Source organism: Scleropages formosus, chromosome 8 (assembly GCF_900964775.1).
Source record: "Scleropages formosus chromosome 8, fSclFor1.1, whole genome shotgun sequence".
Lineage (NCBI taxonomy): Eukaryota > Metazoa > Chordata > Actinopteri > Osteoglossiformes > Osteoglossidae > Scleropages > Scleropages formosus.
The window spans coordinates 11,089,412-11,108,297 of NC_041813.1; the positions used below are offsets into that span (position 1 = coordinate 11,089,412).

At 41.5% G+C, this 18,886-nt stretch overlaps 1 protein-coding gene across 5 annotated transcripts in view; it reads right to left on the minus strand.

The window, feature by feature from the left end:
- The window catches only part of LOC108918095 (PDZ domain-containing protein 7-like), a 32,038-nt gene extending 14,344 nt beyond the window's left edge, over positions 1-17,694 (minus strand). For 3 of the 5 annotated variants that reach the window (XM_018725081.1, XM_018725078.2, XM_018725080.1), the window contains exons 1-14: positions 16,872-17,694; positions 16,624-16,761; positions 15,828-16,002; positions 15,445-15,621; positions 14,992-15,139; positions 13,824-13,884; positions 12,854-13,342; positions 12,212-12,364; positions 11,711-11,829; positions 10,202-10,293; positions 9,649-9,740; positions 7,878-7,949; positions 6,302-6,832; positions 4,337-4,437 (exon numbers count right to left, since the gene is read on the minus strand). In XM_018725081.1, the coding sequence (XP_018580597.1) occupies positions 4,337-4,437; positions 6,302-6,832; positions 7,878-7,949; positions 9,649-9,740; positions 10,202-10,293; positions 11,711-11,829; positions 12,212-12,364; positions 12,854-13,342; positions 13,824-13,884; positions 14,992-15,139; positions 15,445-15,621; positions 15,828-16,002; positions 16,624-16,761; positions 16,872-17,049 (2,526 nt within the window). In that variant the 5' untranslated portion in view covers positions 17,050-17,694. Of the gene's footprint in view, positions 1-4,336; positions 4,438-6,301; positions 6,833-7,877; positions 7,950-9,648; positions 9,741-10,201; positions 10,294-11,710; positions 11,830-12,211; positions 12,365-12,853; positions 13,343-13,823; positions 13,885-14,991; positions 15,140-15,444; positions 15,622-15,827; positions 16,003-16,623; positions 16,762-16,871 lie in introns of those variants that run through there. The other 2 variants (XM_018725079.2, XM_018725082.2) reach the window with 2 other exon arrangements.
- Between the last annotated feature and the right edge of the window lie 1,192 nt (positions 17,695-18,886).

The window sequence follows — 18,886 nt, forward strand, 5'->3', positions numbered from 1 at the left end:
CTGCTTTACAACCATACAGCTGCTCACCTGACAAGGGGGCACTTAGAGGGAGAACTGGTCTCTCTTGACCCTCATACAGTGTTAACAATATCTGACTAAAATTAGCATGCCTAGGATATTTTACCTATAAGGTGCCATCAAGCATTTGTAACACTTTAAATGTGTAATGTAGTAATTAATGCTACTTGTTGCACGTTTTGTTCTTTTTGAGGCAGCTTGTTAACAATGATTCTAAGTAAACTAAACTTAAAAACTAGTTTTAAGTGAAGTCAGTACCCAGATGTCCCTAAAATACAGTAACAGAAGTATATAGTACAGTACAGTTTAACGATGTAACTAATAAAAAGAAGAAAAATAAAAAGAAAGCCTTTTATTGATAAATGCATGGCATTTGTTGCCTCCTACCATCACCAGGGATTCATAAAGTGGGTGACATGGCAGCCCTTTGTTTAAAGCCAGTGGAACACTGCGTACTTACTCCTGAGTTAATGTATTTCATGAATTATGAATGCACTAAGCCATTGTATCCAGCATATGCAATCTAAGCTGCATCCCTCTGCAACTGCCTTCTGGATGTTGTTCTGATGGCAAGGTTCAGAATGTCACAGCATGCAATTTGGATCAAAAAACGACAATGTCAGCAGGGTCAGAGAGGAATGATAATGCAGGGGTAGGCTGCAGAAGCTTTAAAATGTAAAATTTCAGAAATTTACTTCAGTTCATGAGCCAAACATGAGCACAAAACATTTCCTTGTATAACCTTAGAATTACAGGTAACATAAAAACACACTGTTATGTTAGCAAATGTAGAAAACATTTTTCAGACTGGCCCTTGACAGGCTCTATGTAAAACAAAGCTCCAGTTAAGCTGGTTGGTAAGCACCTTTGCCATGTTCAAATATTCAGTCTGTACATCTGGATAACAGGGATTAATTGATCATTACTGAGACATTAATGTGATTTATGAGGAATTTCAAGATATAACTTCTTGCAGGATATGTTTTCATATACTTCTACAGGCGATTCCAAGATTTTTTAAATGAGATGGCATGGGGACGGGGGGCACCAGTTGAGGGGGGCACAGGAAGTCTGCCGAAGTTATGTTAGCTAAGCTAACTATCCAGCTATGTAATGTTATAATGTACTCTTGGGAGCTTTTGAAGTTGTTATACCCGTGAGAGTCGTCTTTACGAGGGCAATTGAGGCATCGGTCGCCTTCCGCTCTCAGTAGGCTACATCACTCACTAGTGTTGCTGTTATCTGGAGTTTACCTATGCATATTATTGCAGTGGAGAATGACAACACCCCAGTCCACATATCTCAAAATATATAATTGAGTGTGCTCATACCATAAACAGAAACGTGGTCTATGGTCGACTCGTATTTCTTCTTCTTTGAAAAATGTGGTACTGTGATTCCGCATTACAAATCAGGCAGCGATTGACAGTGCTTTGATCCAATGGTGTTGAGCACTGTCAGACTGATAGAACTCTAGCCCAATGGCGTTGGGGGGGGGGGCACCACCTCTTTAGACACGCATCTGTTCTACATGCACAACAAGTATTACTTCTGTGTTGAAGCAGCTCAGTAATGGCACAGCTAACCTACATAAACTGTTGATGTATTGTGGCACTCTAGAACTAAATGGCATTGGACTTTGTGCTTACAGCTAAAGGAGATACTTGTGCCCCAAATGGTACTGACTGCTATACCTACATACTAGCCAACTCAGAAAACATCTCAGACCTAGTTGAGCACATCAGATAAAAAGCTTCCAAGCTTCTCTAGCTGCCAGAATGGACTCTGAAGTTGGCCTTTATCCTTCTTTAGTAACATTCATCATGAAAGGACTTGTAATGCTCTTTTCCAGCATCATATATATAATGTTACATAAACTGTACATATTTCATCACCATGAAACATATAGGTTTTTCGTAATGTTTTTGCCCATCAGACTATTGCTGCATTTACAAAGAAAACTAAACTTTTGTTTCTTACAACTGGAGGAGTCAGATGATTCAGAAGATGATGTGAGATACAAGCAATCCCTGGGTTACGAATGTCCGACTTAATGTACAACCCATAGTTACAAACCACTCCCTTATTGACCGGAAGTTAATTTTTTGTCACCCTTAAGTAACAATCAAATAAAAATTTAATAATTAAGGCTATTATATTAAAAATTTGAGTTACATACAATTGTTCGTAATAACAAACGGGTGCTACTTTGCAACGTCCATCAAAACATTGCACGTCTACAGCAGTTTGTTGGCTCGTGGAAGGGGTGCGTGAGCCCAGGTAGAACAAAAACTTCCTTCTTTTCAGTTGGACCCCATTGCTGTTAACAGTGTTTCGTGTGTGTTACTGCAGTTGGCTTTAGTTTTTTGTTTTTACCCTCTTAACCATGGCACCAAAGCGTAAATGTGATGCAAGTGATGGTGATGCAACCAAGAAAAGGAAAACAATCACAGTTGAAACTAAAGTGGAAATAACAAAGCGATTTAAAAAGGTGAAATGCCAACAAACATTGGAAAATCGAACATTAAAGTTTCTTCACTGTTGTGCGCACACACAGACACACACGTTCTCTCTCTTTCTCTCATTTACATTTTTATAAATGTAAATGTGTGAAAGAGGGAGAATGTGTGTGTGCACGCAAAACTCAAAACTCTCAATATTATAAACACTTTAATTGTAACGACCATGCCTGCACCTCAACCAGCAGCTTCAATCGTAGCACTCAACTGAAAAAGACACTTCTTCCCAGTTGCAGAATCTCATTCAGGAGAGAATTGTCCTTTCTGCGTTCTCAAACCTACCTTGCTCTGCTCTTCCAAGTCCTGTCCCTCATTGTTCACCAATCCCATTCCATGTCTCTTTGACAACGACCACCCTATTTGTCCCTCGACCATGACTTCGGATCCTCGCCTCTGTTCAATTCGCCGATTGACTGAACATTTGCCTATCCGGACCACGAGAACACGTCTAGTCCTTTGACTCTGAATAAACAATCTTGCATTATTATTATTATTATTATTATTATTATCTCTTTCTATGTCTCTCTCTATTATAAATACTATAGTTACATTTATTATTATTATTATTATTATTATTATTATCATCACTGTATTGTTATATTAAAGACATTTTAGTGTATCCAGTAGTGTTTTTTTAATGCTCTTTATGCATAGAAAGGTACACAATATACTATTTAGTAAGACAAACATTTGACAAACTGACGTTAGATACCTACCATACCTAACTGTTCCGACTTACGCCAAAATCTAACTTAAAGACAGACTGAGAAACGGAACTCGTTCATAATCCAGGGACTGTCTGTATTATGAATATGTATGATACATTTACATTCATTCACTTAGCAGATGTTTTTCTCCAAAGCGACTTACAGTCATGGATACTATGTAGTGTTACCAGCCCACACACTTTGTTCACCAAGGTGACTTACACCGCTAGACACACTACGTACAATGGGTCACCCATACATACATCAGTGGAACATACTCTCTCTGTCACTTACACATTATGAGGGAACCTGAACAGCTTCTGGAGCACCCAGAAGAAACCCAAACAGACACGGGGAGAACATGCAAACTCCACACAGACTGAGCAGGGATCGAACGCACGTTCCCTCGCACCACCCAGGCACTGTAGTGTAGCAGTGCTACTCGCTGTACCACCGTGATAATATGTTGTAAAGCTGTTCGCAGCAGAAAAGGGGGAATGTGGAACCACACTAAAAACGGCCAATTCTCCCCATTTAAGAATTAGTGTGTTGAGTTGTATTGGGAAACCATGTGTGCTGGAAACTACCTAGTTTTAACTAGCGTTGGGCAAATATTGTTCTCAAAATTTTATGCTTATATGGAGGTTGTGTGGGAGACTGTATGTCTATAATACAATTCATTGTAAGTTTTAGAAATGTCCACTAAAACTTATAAACAGCCAACCTACAGTATATAAGGACTCCTTGTATCTATAATAGTAACAAATGTAAAGGTTTTTACTGAAGAGGTTTCTGAATTATTGATCAGGAAATTGCAGCTGGGACTTGAACATAATAAGGGGCAATTTACAGGAAATCATTTGTTGACAGACATTTGTTCAAAATTTTGTAGATAGCTTTAAGTTTCATAGCTGTTAACACAGCTGGATTTTACTGGAGAAATCCATGGATACTCAATAGTCCAAGAACAGGGCTCCTTATGGTGGAATATTAACCTGCAACCTCTGGGTCCCAAATCTAAGCCCATATCCACAATGCTATGTGCTGTTCAAAAGACAGATATGACAGAACATGCTTTGGTATGCCATTTACCTTAAGGACTTCACTTGTAGAAGCAGCACCACCTGGAAAAATCTTCTCTATCTTTACAACTGGCTGTACCTTGGACTCAATCCCCCCAGAGATGCTAATCCCTGGAGAAATGAGAGAAGAGGTTAAGAACTGGCACTCCACACACTAAAGAACATTACACAATTTAATCAAAATTTTATTTATCAGGTTTTTTTGCATTTTTCATTCACTTTGTTAGATTAAGCATACTTTTTGCATTAGTTTGTATTACACACACACACACACACACATTTTCTGAACCGCTTGTCCCTTATACGGGGTCGCGGGGAACTGGAGCCTAACCCGGCAACTCAGGGCGTAAGGCTGGAGGGGGAGGGGACACACCCAGGACAGGACGCCAGTCCATCGCAAGGCACCCCAAGTGGGACTCGAACCCCAGACCCACTGGAGAGCAGGATCCGGTCCAACCCACTGCGCCACCGCGCCCCCCAGTTTGTATTATATTTTTAGAGAAATATTTCACATTCGGGGGTGCGATAGCGCAGTGGGTTGGACCAGGTCCTGCTCTCCGGTGGGTCTGGGGTTCGAGTCTCGCTTGGGGTGCCTTGCGATGGACTGGCGTCCTGTCCTGGGTGTGTCCCCTCCCCCCTCTGGCCTTACGCCCTGAGTTGCCGGGTAGGCTCCGGTTTCCCGTGACCCTGTATGGGACAAGCGGTTCAGAAAGTGTGTGTGTGTGTGTGTAGTTCACATTCTTCAAATTATCAAATTTTGGTGTATTTTGGCACCAGGTTCCAGGCAACCAAATATTCCAGTACCTTTTACAATTTGATGTTTTCTACAATGTTTTGGTACTTCTAGAATGTTCTGATGGCTGCTATGTTTCACTGCTTTTTAAAATGTACTAGAATGCACATACAGAATATCGATGTAATTTTTTTGTTAAAAAATGGCATTTAAAATCACTCAGTATAATGTTCCTACAATGTGTAACCAAAAATTCTCATAAATTCTTGAAAAATTTTATTAAAATGGTTAAAGCATGATTCTGTGATTAAAACTGACACTCTAGAAGAGCTAGTGGTATTTTTTTAATCAGAACTTTAACACTTATTTTGACTTACCCCTATGCCCAAGGTGACTTACAATGTGAACCAAGCACTTTTACAATTATTTACCCACTTATACAACAGTATATTTTTACAGGAGCAATTTAGAGTAAGTATTTTGATAAATGGTATTAAACATGGGATTTGAACCAAGAATTTTCATATTACAAAGACAACACCACTAACCACTGTGCTACCTACTGCCGATTTGTATTCTGAAATGGTGTAATTAAGCAGTGTGCTGATGCTGTGACTCTGCCATGGAAAATGAAATACTTCCACGCTCACCTCCTATAATGGAGAAACTGATGATGGGTGTAAAGTTAAATCAACACTCTGGAGAACTGAAAAGGCTCTTCATGTTCTATCTAAAGATATAATGTTCAGTCTGAGCATTCCTCTAAACAGCTCCCACAGCCCTACAACCCTTGCACTCAAACACACCTGAGCTGTGAAACCCTTTTTTTCACCAAAATCTCTGGTGCTGCAAAAGTTTTGGCATCACATATGGACACATGCACACAGTGTCACTCAAACATGTAGTGGATCTCCCACTATGGATGACTTACTGAAATCTGACACTGAAGTTCTCTACATCAGTGTGGAGCTCTGTCTCATAGAGCTTGGAAATGCAAAGACTGAACACTTTAATGCATAATTTCATAGAAATTTTTAAATCTACCATCATTTGGTTTTGAATCCTACTATTATGCATATTTCCAAGGAACTAGCTGAACATTTGCCACTTTGACAAATGACAAAATGATGGAAGAATAGGAAGAAAGACAGAATAATATAATAGAATTATGGAATTATGTAGGTGTAGAAAGACACAATGCAGATGGATAGATGTAGACCAATGACAGAAAATCACACTCACCAAGGGACTGCTTGGTTTTAGAGATGCTGACAGTTTTGAGCTCATACTCTTGGGCTGTGGCCTCACTGTCTTCTTCATTCATTTCTCCTACGATCACTTCAGAAGGCACTGCAGAGCTTGAGGTGGTGAACACTTGTGCCAGCGGAGGTCTGCTGTGGCTGGCTGGGCTTAACAAATTGTGTGCTGTGTCACCATCGTCTTTCCTAGCTTTGCCACGGCCATTTCGAAAGGGGGACCTCCCCCGCTCAGTAACTGCTGTACCACCATGTGTGGCTGAGTGGACAGAATGGATTGTACCACTGTCCCGCCTTTGTGTGGGTGTCCATTCGTTGCTCCGTATAGACTCGGCAAGCAGCCAATTGGGCCTTGATGATGTAACAGAATGTGAGCGGGGTGAGTCGGTGGCATAGCCATCTACAGGCACATCCAGCAAAGGTGCTGCAGAGAGCCGCAGCCTTGCCAAATCCTCCATCAGCTGTCGATCCCTTTCCACCTCCTCAGCTGGGTGAAGTTGGAAGCCCCCCCTATAGTCTGGGATAAGACAGAGGTTGTTAGAAACAACAAGGCCAAAAAAAAACCCTTGCAGGATTTGCATATGTACATTTATTCATTTAGCTGGCACTTTTCTCCAAAGCCAGTTACAGTTATCCATATACACACACACACACACACACACACTTGCAGAACCACTTGTCCCATACAGGGTTGCGGAGCCAACCTGGTAACACAGGGCGTAAGGGGAGGGGACACACCCAGGATGGGATGCCAGTCCATCGCAGGGCACCCCAAGTGGGACTCGAACCCCAGACCCACCAGAGAGCAGGACTGTGGTCCAACCCACTGCGCCACCACACCCCCCAGTTATCGACATACATTAGCTTGGTAATTTTACTGAAGCAATTTAGGGTAAGTACCTTACTCAAGGGTACTACAGCTGGAGGTGAGATTTAAACCTACAACCTTTGGGTGTAAAAGCAGCAGTTGTAACTAGTGTGCTACCAGCTGCATAGACTGTAGTCATCCACACCACATGAGCTATTCTCTGACAACACAGGTTGGATTATACCTCTGTGTAATGCACAATGGACAAAAGGAAGAGGAGAGGCATGGCGTGCAAAGGTGTGTTGAGGGTCAAGAGTTTCTGGTTGTTTCAATGAAAGTGAAGGAGACAAAGAGGCTGCTAACTGCAGATGAGGAGGACTTTTATTCATAGACATTAATTTTGAGTCAGTATTCAGTACAGGAAGTATTTTGTTCACTGGAGGTAACTTTTCTGCTCAAGGGCTGATGAATGAAGTAATAAGAACTGGATGTCAGTTGTCATGTATATGAGCTGATCTCTCTGTTCAGGGCAGTGTGTAGTAAAGGTGAGTCAGTCAGTAAAAGCATCCAGCTCATGTGTGAACCACAGATCAGTCATTTATGGTCCTGTTTTCGAACCCCATGTCAGGTACTGGTTGTACAGGATGGCACTGCCAGAAGTAAGAACCAAAGCACTATAGCATGGCTGGACTAAGTGTGGAGCTTGTGAACCTGAGTTGCAGAGTTATCTCTTCAGCATGTTGGTTGTGCTAACCTGGGACTGGGGTGATAAGGTGGCGTCTGGGGGCCCGTCCAGCTCGAGGGGAACGCAGGGCTGGAGATCTGACTGAAGAACATGGCTAGAGTCAGCAAGGGTGGGTACACAGGTCACAGGACTGGGGAACAAAGTTCCCGAAAAAAATGCATATGAATGGATATACAAATAATACACATACAGTGCTTTGCAAAAGTATTGAAGCCCCTTGTAAGTTAGTAACATTTTCTTGATTTCAAAAAGTACATATAGATGTTCTCCCAATCACTATTTTTACTGAGATCTATTTCAAAACAGTCTATTTTGAAACCCAAACTGAGTGATTTGTCCTTGGATATTAAAAATAAAACTGAAATGTACTTCTGCAAGTACATGCTCCAAAAGCTTTATGTGGCAAATTGATCCCTAACAAGAGACATTTGCCTCTTATTTGGACATAATTAAATAATTACTTTCTACCAGGGAACAACTAAAGTAAAGGTAATATCCTCTGGACATAAAAATCATTCTGTGTTGGGCTCATTAGCCAGGCTGTGAATCACACTGTAGAAACGAAAACTGAAGAGAATACCACAGAAGTAAGAGATAAGGCAATCCAAATGCACAAGCTGGGGAAAAAGGTACAAAAACATCAAATAGCTTGGATGCCCCAGTGAGCAATTAGATCCATCACGAGGAAGTGTAAGGTATATCACACCACCCAGTCACTGTGTAAATGAAACTGTCTATCAAAACTCAGTGCCCAAGCAGGATGTAAACTGGTAAGAGAAGTGATAAAGATGCCAGCCATAACTTTGAAGGAATTACAGAAGTCAGTTGCTAAAGCTGGGGTGCAAGTGTATGAGTCCACAATATCAAGAGCTCTCCATAACACTGGCCTATTTGGGAGGGTGGCAAGAAAGAAGCCATTACTTAAGAATATCCATAAAAAGGTATGTCTGGAGTTTGCCACAATGTATAAGAGGAACCCAGTGAAGATGTGGGGAAAAGGTGCTGTGGTTAGATGAACCCAAGATACAGTTTTTTGGCTCAAATTCAAAGTGCTACGCATGGTGCAAAAAAAACACCATCCCTACAGTAGAGTATGGTGGTGACAGCATAATGCTTTTCATCTGCAGGGACCGAGAATCTTGTTAAAACTGATAGAAGCATGGGTAGAAATAAATACAGGGAAATACTGGAAGAGAACCTGTTCCAGTCGGCTCAGAAACTGAGGCTTAGGAGAAGGTTCATCTTCCAGCAAGACAACAATCCCAAGGACAAAGACAAGGCAACACTGGAGTGGCTTTAAAAAAAAGTGTATGTCCTACAGTGGAATAGTTAAAAGCCTGATCTGACCGAGACTTTTTGAAAATTGCAGTCCAGAAACACCATCCAACCAACCTGAATGATCTGCAGAAAATCCGCAAAGAAGAATGAGACAAAATCACTCCTGACCAGTGTGCAAAGCTGGTTCAGACTTACTCCAAAAGACTTAAGGCTGTTTTCGCAGCAAAAGGAAGCTCTACTAAACATTAATGTGTGGGGGCACAATATTTATGCAAGCAATGTTTTTCCAGTTTTTATTTTTTATTGTAAGTCTTTTGAGGAATTATTTACTTTGGCTGTGAAAATAAACTGTTGCTTCTGTATGTATCTTTGTGTGTTTCTTTTCAAATCCAGAAAATGGTGCTAACTTCCAATGGGCTTGAATAATTTTGCAAGGCACGTATTTATTAAAATTTGAAGATATTTCATAAACAGATCAACAAATTTTCCTTCATCTTCTTACAAGATCGACTCTTCAGAATTTCATAAGCTTCCAGTTCAAAGGGGAGGACCATACTGTCAAAATGGCCCATTTCGGTAGGGTGGATCAGGATCCTGCAATGACATTGAACAGGGAGACAGAAGCTTGTCTGCTGCTGCTGTCATATCTAACTATGTCACACTGCCCACAACAGGCAGACATATTTTTCGGGTCATCAAGGCTACAAGATCCAGTGGAGTTCAGGAGAAAATAAATCTCCAGACCTGTTCATAATTCATATTAATTCATTTAGTTGATGCTTTTCTCCACAGCAACTTACAATATTTAGCTACCTACAACTATTTACCCATTTAAACAGATTTTTATGGTAAATACCTCACTCAAGGGCACAACAGCTAAAGGTGGGATTCAAACCTCCGACCGTAGGATCCAAAGGAAGCAACTCTAACCGCTACCCTACCAACCACCTCATAACTGACCAAAGGATGGCCTGCCTTAACTCCTGTGTGCTGACTGCAATGGCTCCCTCTGGGTTAGGCTCCCAGTGAGCCACCTCACAAAGCTCAACTCACACCTGATTTCACGCAGCAACAGCAGCTTCTCGGGCCTGTCCAATAGCACCAACAGGGGACGTACCAGGTCCTCCACCACACGCTCCTTTAAAAACTGAGATGGAAAAAAAGGTGGAAGAGTGAGAAATGGAACAGAAAGAGTCAGAATTTGACATACCCAGCATATCTGTGAAACTATAGCTTTTAATAGTGCTACAGGATAGCATTTAGCCTTACAGGAAGAGTTTGCCCATAGTTGTACACGCTGCCAGGAACCTTCTCTCTGTGTGTGAGCTCACATGTTCTCTTACATATTGTACCTACACAGCCTCAGGCACTAACTACAAGACCTGATATCCACTTGCTCACAGGAGGCCTTGAATGTGCAGGAACTGTGTATAATCCTGTATATCACTGCAGAAGGATGGAAGCTAGAAATCTTGTTCTGCAAGCAATTATTAAAAGGTTAGGGCTGATATTTGGTCTAAACAATAAGTCAGAAGGCTGACAAACAGGTATTTAACTTTAAGACAGCATCTTCTGCTTAAACTTTGATCCTGGTTTAGTGAGGTTTCAAGAACATGTGCCACTGAAACTGCATGTTCTGGCCCTCCTGTTCTGCCTAGCTTCTGCTGGTACTCGAATAATGGCTGGTTAACCACCTTTACTGCCTTTAGCTACTTTGTAGAGTAACTATGACATGTAACCACCTTTCACTCTTGATCACTGACATTTTGTTAACATAGTTCACCTTCAACCAACTTATTTTCTACAATCAAAACCCTTCAACATATTCTCTGATTTCCTTTTCATTTCATTTCTGTTTCCTTCTCTGGTGATTTTGTTGTCTTGGTAGTCTAGATTAATGAATTTAGTACATTGTCCCATGTACTTCTCATTTATGATTTGATAAATAAGGACTCTAAGAACAATCAGGCCTTGTGCACACTTTGAATTAGGAGACAATTTGCCTTGGTACTTAATTCTTGTAAGTAATTAAATAAAGGAAATAATCTGAATCTGTTCTCTTTTTCAAAATCTTTCAAAATCCTAAATTTTATTTACATATCTAAATAACCACTCACTTTTCATGTTTTGATGAGGAAAATTAAGAAATTCAACTAGAAATTATTTACAATAATTTATAAATCTTGAAAAACTAAGCAAATTTCTCATACTTTGGTGCCTTGTGACGAGCACATAATATTTTAAAACTTCACATCCATTACTATGTGTTGTGACCTTTCCTACATTTCTTGTGTCCTGTGCCAGGAAAGCTAATTTTCTCTGAACATATCACATTTATTGTTGTGTCCTGTGACCAGTTTTCCTTTTCATCTTACTGCCCTGAACACAGCGATCAGCACACATACAAAGCAAAGCCCCTATTCAATGTGGCATGGCCTCTGACTCTTTAGGCTTTTATTGTTTACAATAACATATTTCTCTGTATCTGGCAGAAAGTGATGACCATTAACACAATGTAAGAGATAAAGTGAGGGATCAAAGATACTTTGAAGTTGATAGCTTACCCTCCTGCAGTGCCTCAGGACAGCTATGACCTCATCATGCTCCAGTAGCTTCTGAGCCATGTCCTCCACTGCATCAAGCAGCTCCAAGCCAGAAAAGGGGCTGTGATCACGCTCTCGACCTGTAAGTACAACGAAGGTCTGTTTTTGCACAAATTGTGTATAACAGACAGCAGGTAATACTGTACAACTCTTAAGACAAGACTGAACCTCTGAGGGGCATAAGTATGTTTCAAATATTTTAAATTGGGTTTGGTTTCACTTTTTGGGATTTTGCTTGGGCTCAGTGTCAGACAAGGAAAGCCATTATTAGAAGCATTCCATTTTCAGAATGTTAGCATTGCCTTGGACGTGTCTAAGTAAATTATACAAGCATTTCAAATGCAGATGCTATACTACTGCACTCTGAATGACATTGTTGAGGAGAAAGGACCCAATGGACACTCCTTCATAAATAATCCTATAGTTTTCTGATATGCCCGCTGAAAACACAGTGTCCCTAACCTTGCCCTCCCTCATAGTGCCACTTATGGTCCTGTGAGTTGTCCCTCTTCCGGCCACTCTTGAAAAGCTGGCTGACAAAGGTCTTGGAGCGCTTCAGGGTGCTGCGCCCCCTGTCCCCCTTATGTTTCTGCTGCTTTCTCTTCTTCTTCTCCTCTGAAAGGTAACACAAGGGTTGGGTTAATTCAGTGTAAACTGTCCAGAAGGAAGAAATGTGCTGCTAGATATGGACTGGAGCACAACAAGAAATTAGTTGAATGCAAAGGTAGCACTACAGTATGACATTCATGAGCACTCAACTCTGGGCTGTCCTTGATATTCTGATTGTGGCACTCCCTCCCTAAAATTTTGATATGCTGATTGAGCTACTTTATCGCTGATTCTGCAGTGTGACAGCTGTCACTCCTTGATTGTTCACTCCTGCCCTGGACCAACTGTGTTACAAGTTTATTGGCCTACACACTTCATGACTCTGTAGAGTAACATAAAGTAACATCAGGACATTGAATAGCCCACCTGCAATTTGACACCAGTTGGTCCACTTCTACCCTTGTTCTGTAGTATGACATACTGACTGAGCCCTCTCCCTTCTTGACCATTTAGTATGACATGTGGTTTGGTCCAGTCCTTTCCTGGTTGTGGTACCTGCTAGTGTGATCTGGCTTTGAGAGCGACGAATGGGTCGACGTGGTTTGCTGAGAGCCATCAGCACTGCTGTTTTGGGGGAATCCTGCTTATCCAAGGCAGGGTCACCTGTGGAGAACCCCTTGTTGCGGGGCCACCCAGCCTTCTCCACACTCCCCACACGTATGGCTGTGTCCTTTAGCAGCTCAGTAGCGCCAAGGGTACGGCTGGTGTCCATAGGAAGCAGTGTGTCTGCCCTTGGGAGCTGTACAGGCTCAGATGGGTCGGTCTGGATGGCGGTCTCCATCTTATGAGAATCTGTGCTCAAATGTAGCTCCTCTGTGGCAATGCATGTGTCCACCATTTCTGCACCAAAGGCTGATGGACTTGGTGGAAACATGATCTGGGACAGACCACTGAGAGAACTGATGGGCGTCCCCGAAGACAGGGAGGAGGCAGAAGAGTTGGTATCAGACCCTTGGGAGGAGGACTTGTGTATGCTGTTTGCCACTAGGAGGCAAAACAGATGTGAGAGTAGGCTTCAGTATATGGTACATCAACACATGCTAAGTGATGGAGCACATATATACTCTTACCCTTACTTACGAAAAACACATAGATCTCAGCCCATGCAGCACATATACAACTCTGTTGGCATGGGCTGACCACATTAACTTCCTTGAAAAAGTACATTTTTTTTTCTAATTCTAGTTATGATTGGAAAAAAATGTAAAAAATCCATTTTCTGTCCAAAATGCTTCTTGTGTTTCCATTACCATTTTCCTAGCAGACCATCACTATATAACCCCTAATGCTACACACCCCTTGCAGTTCAACTTTTCTACACTTTAAAAATAAACCTACATTATAAAAAGTACTTTCTGTTTACAGACTTACAGATTTTTTTGTAATGGCAAAACGAAACACTAGCTATGTCTAATGAAATGAAACTGTTGACTTGGCAAAGCTATCACAAAAGTAAGAAGCGTACATTTATTAAGCCAGCTGTATTCTGCCACCATTTCTTTGTACGCAGGATATCGGCCAGCCTCCTGAAACAAATAATTGAGCAGATATTAACATTTACTGCAATAAGGCAAGGATCACAACTGTAAGTGATTAAGAATTATTTCTGCCCATAGAAACTGTACTTAAATATAGAAAATTTCAAATAAAAAATTAAAGTTTTACAGTGGCTAGCCTGAAAAACTTCATTTATGGAGTGAGTTTTCCAACACACTTGTGCTAGTCAAAAGTGGCTGGCACTCATGGCAAATGGCATTCCTGAATAGTTTCAACAACCAGAACAGCATTTTATAGCATTTGTAGTAGCAGCTGTTGGGCTGCCTGCTGGTCTGACCACACTGGGCAGTCTCTTGACTCCTCCCTATACCCATGACCCCACAGCACCAGTGTGTATTTTTTGCGTTGGGGATCGAGACAAAGCAGGTCGACAGAGTACACAGCTTTCTGCTGTTCACAACCTGATCCCTGGGCCCCATGAATAATGCAGGTACCCAACCATCCCTCCCAAGAGGAACATGAGCTCTACTGAGTAAAGTGACCAGGGCAGAACGTCACAGCTTAATGCCAGCTGCCAGTTTATCTTTGCTACCTCACTCCCTGACTCACTGAGCATCTGTGTTCTTTAACATACCAGTACAAAAAGTAACGCACAGAGATACTTAGCCCAAGCATTTATTTTTCTTTTTTAGACCCCATAAAAATAAAAAAAAAACCCAAATACAGTAAGATTGGTTTATATTCATGTTCTTCAAGGTGGAATGAAACTACTAACAGGACTGTACAACCACAGAAAATTATATTAGAGCAAACTGAATTAAATAAAATACATTTGTTTTACCAAAAGATAATTGCAAGTTTGGATATGACAGTCTCATATTAAGCTAGTTTTAGAAAATATGAGGCTAAAGGATTGTGTTTTTTAAACCTTTAGTTCTTTCCTTTGGAAGCCACGGTCTTAATTATTTTATTGGCATTATAATGAGAAACGGATTACATCACATTCTAATAAAGTTAAATTTATTATATAGAAACGGTACAACTCATACAACTGTACAAGAGGAACAACACATAGTCTGGTTTATCACCTTTCTATGGATACAGCTATTCAGTGACCTTAGCTTCAACGACAATACCTTGATAGTCAGCATGATGTGGGTGTGACTCTTCAGCACCTCCACGGCATTGCTGTGACTGATGTCCTCAAAGCTGACCCCATTGGCAGCTAAGATCTGATCTCCCATTTTGATCCCATTTTGTTCTGCCAAGCCTCCTGGGTCCAGCCTTTTCGAGACACAACCAAAGAAGAACACACAGATAAATAAAGCCTACAGAGATACTGCTAGGCAGAGACAACTTATTCTGTCTACTGCTTGATTTCAAATTTGATATATAACATATACAGTATTCCCAATCAGCTATAAGGTGCAGGTATTTTTAGGGAAAGAAATTAAATATTTCTTTCGGCACCATCTGTGACCTGAAAGTTTTATTAATTATACATTAATAAGATGCTTAAACTGAATGAATTTCAATTTGTATTTTTTAACATCCACAGTTTGCCTTCCTTGCCATGCTCTTGTACATACTTGGAGACATATATGCCCAGGCCAAACTCCTTGCCCCCACGGATATTAAAACCAAGACAATAGTCATCAGAGGTAGTGTAAAGGTGGACGATCCTCCTCAATGCACTGTCTGAGCTGGCTTCAGAGGGTGTCCGACCACTTTCCTCTACCACCATTCTGCGGTGAATAAGGTCCACCCTACACACATGTACAGAGAAGCTAAAAACTCAGAATGACACACATTTCTTCTTTAGCAGCTCAAATTTCAAGGCAATTAGTCTATAATACAATAATTAGATCTGAAACTGGAAAAAGCAACATTAATTTTATGACAACACCATGTAAATCCACTATTAGGAAGGGTTTCATCAATCTCAGCGCAGATGCTGGTGGGCTCTTCCTACCAGGTAGTTTTCTCCTTGGAGTAGCGAATGCCGGGCACCTTGCCTACACGGCGCACCACCATACGCAGTCGGTTGTTCCCAGTTAGGACCTTCACTGCACTGCTCATCGTTATGCTCTCCAGACTGACTCCATTCACTTCCACCAGCTTGTCCCCAACGCACAGGCCTGCCTTCTCTGTGAGGACATCACAACACACACAAATTTTTGTTATTTATTCATTCAGCTGATGACTTTCTGTAAAGTAACTTAATATATACATGCTTTATATACTGAGTTATTTAAAAATATTTACTAATTTATATAGCAGGATGCTGACTGGAGCAATTCAGAATAAACCTCAAGCCTCAGTATTCTGCTCAATAATACTGCATCAGTAGCAGGGATTCAGATACTTACATTTACATTTATTCATTTATTAGATGCTTTTTTTAATGCCTTACACCCTGTGTTGCTGGGTTAGGCTCCGGTTCACCGGGACCCCGCTTGGGACAAGCGGTTTCAGACAGTGTGTGTGTGCTTTTTTCCAAAAGTGATTACAGCTGAGGGTAAACAAAAGTGCATTCCACAACAGCCAACCAGCTTTATATAAAGACATACAACTGTCAAATCAGTTTGTTTCTCTGACATTGTTGTATTTGTCACATAAGAAATAGAAAGGTGACTGTGACAGATTGTGGCCCAAGTCTTTGGATTACAAGGCAATGACTTTGAAAGTTATCTAACTGCTGTCCCCAGGTGAATAAAATCATATACACATAATGCAAGTAATTCAAGTAATACTACATTAAAACTGACCTGCAGAGCTATTGTCCTCCACTTTGCTGACAAAGATGCTGAGGCCATGCTCGGACCCCCCTCTCACACTGAAACCCAGCCTGCCATCGGCACTTTTGTCCACTGTGATTGTGTGGATGTCCTCACTGTCATCTCCCCCTGTAGGTTTTATGGGACGAGTACAGCAAAAAAAAGACCTGTTTACTCTGATCATTCTCTGGACGCAAAGGGCTAGTCCGCAAAAATGTACTGCAGCATACTGGCCTTACCATCTACAGGTGAGTTGATAAGGATGACTCTGCCCATTGGTGACGAAGATCGGAAACCCCGCTGCTGGTGCTGCTTCTTGTGCAGGTAACGTGTGGCAGTGTGTGCCCCCCTCCCATGGCTGCTGGTGGGGGCCCCATTGGCAGTCTCCCTGTGAGCAGAGCCTAACGTGTGCGCCATGGCAAGTTTGGCTCCCCCCAGCAAGCACGGGTGCTCACTCAGAAAATTAGGGACTTGGGTGAAGTGCCACTGTGTGAGCACGTCTTAAGGTACCCCAGTTATGGACCTGCCATGCTACACTTACAGCTCTCCTTCGCACAGAATTATAATGCACCACAAAGAACCCAGCCACAGTTGTGTCACTGCAGCACAGAAGCCCTAGGACATGAATTCAGTCAACTGAATCGTTGTGTGATGGGTGGATTTCAGCACAGTATATTGTCTGTGTCCTGGCAAACAAGCAGGTCCATTTTTGAGTAATTACATTGGATTGCATGCCCAGACTCATTGCTGGAGCACTTTGATGTAGACCTGGGAGCAGCTGCAAGCATGAGGAGGAACATCATGTCTCTGGTCTCACTGTTGATGCTAATGCCTGGTTGCTGTCTGTCAGTGTCCATGTGCGCAACTACTCCTGGTCATGGAACCTCGCACACCTACCATCCTGGAATCAGACAGAAGTATGTAAGCTCAGTTTCTCTCAATGTTTAAAAGGAGTAAAAAGGTCTCTTAAGTACCAACAGAAAGGAACAGGTAACAAAAGTACACATCAGCTCCACAGCACAGAACAGCTCGTGCTGTCAGCTCTGTTCCAAAATCAAAAGAATAAAGGTTTTCAGTTCTGGCTCTGATGTGTTGGAATTACCTCTCCCTCTCCCTCTGAACTGTGGAATCTCTCCCTACATTTAAGAAAGGTCTAAAAACTCGCCTCCTTCAGACTCACTTCTCCTCCTTCCCGTAAGTGCTCGATAAACATATACATGTTTGTTGTGTTTAATAATTTTTAATAACTAATTGTTTAATAATTTAAAGGCTCATATGCATCTACCTGTGTAATGTATTCTGGTTTATACAGTGGTATGCGACAAAGTGTCTGTACTCAAGAATCACGTGCCTGCATCCAAATCTCTCTTTTTGTTGATATGTACTTATTCTTGTATTGTTCTCTGAAACGTACGTCGCTCTGGAAAAAACCGTATGCTAAATGAATATATGTGAAGTTAAACGTCATGTGTAACTACTAGTTGTCAAGTTTCAGATCAGGTGGACTCCCTGCGGCTATTTTCAGCACCACGGAAAGCAATCGGCACCCTGGCCGAATGGGTCGACAGCAGAAGTGCGCCACACGCCACTGTGTGTAAGCGACAAACTGCCACGAACTGTCGCCGGATGATTCTCTACAAAGCGCTCTTTCAGTATAAACTTAAAATGCCGCAGTTCTTGCATACATCACGCTTTTTTTTAATCAGAAGGAGTTGTTTAAAGTTGGTTTTATATTAATGTAGAACATCATTATAACAACAAAGTACAGTAATTTGGCATACACTATATTACATTAAACTTAGGCGACATGTTGAGGAATAATGTCACAATTACCGCACGAAATAAACGGGTGAGTGAGAAGTACCACACAAAGTTTCCGGCTGTTACCTGTCCCCTCCATGTTGCGCCGAATGACATCACCTGAGAGAACAGCAGGTGTCAGCCGCGAAAGGCCCCGCCCTTTGGGCAACCTGATTGGCTTATGCGACAAGAATTAACGGAAGTCGGTCTTTTTCATTGGTTCTTAGAAATGTCTTTCGTCTAGTCCTGTATGTGTCTCGGACTTCTCGGGCAAGGTAATCGACAGATAGAACTTGGAATTCGTCCTGGGGAAGATAAACGCGCGTAGTGTATTGCGATTTAAGCAACTAAAACTGAACTTAAGTGTAACTCGTTACTTTTCTCATTGTAAATATACCTACCAACATACCTTACTTATGTTATGATATTGGGTCAAACTGTTTTATCACTGACA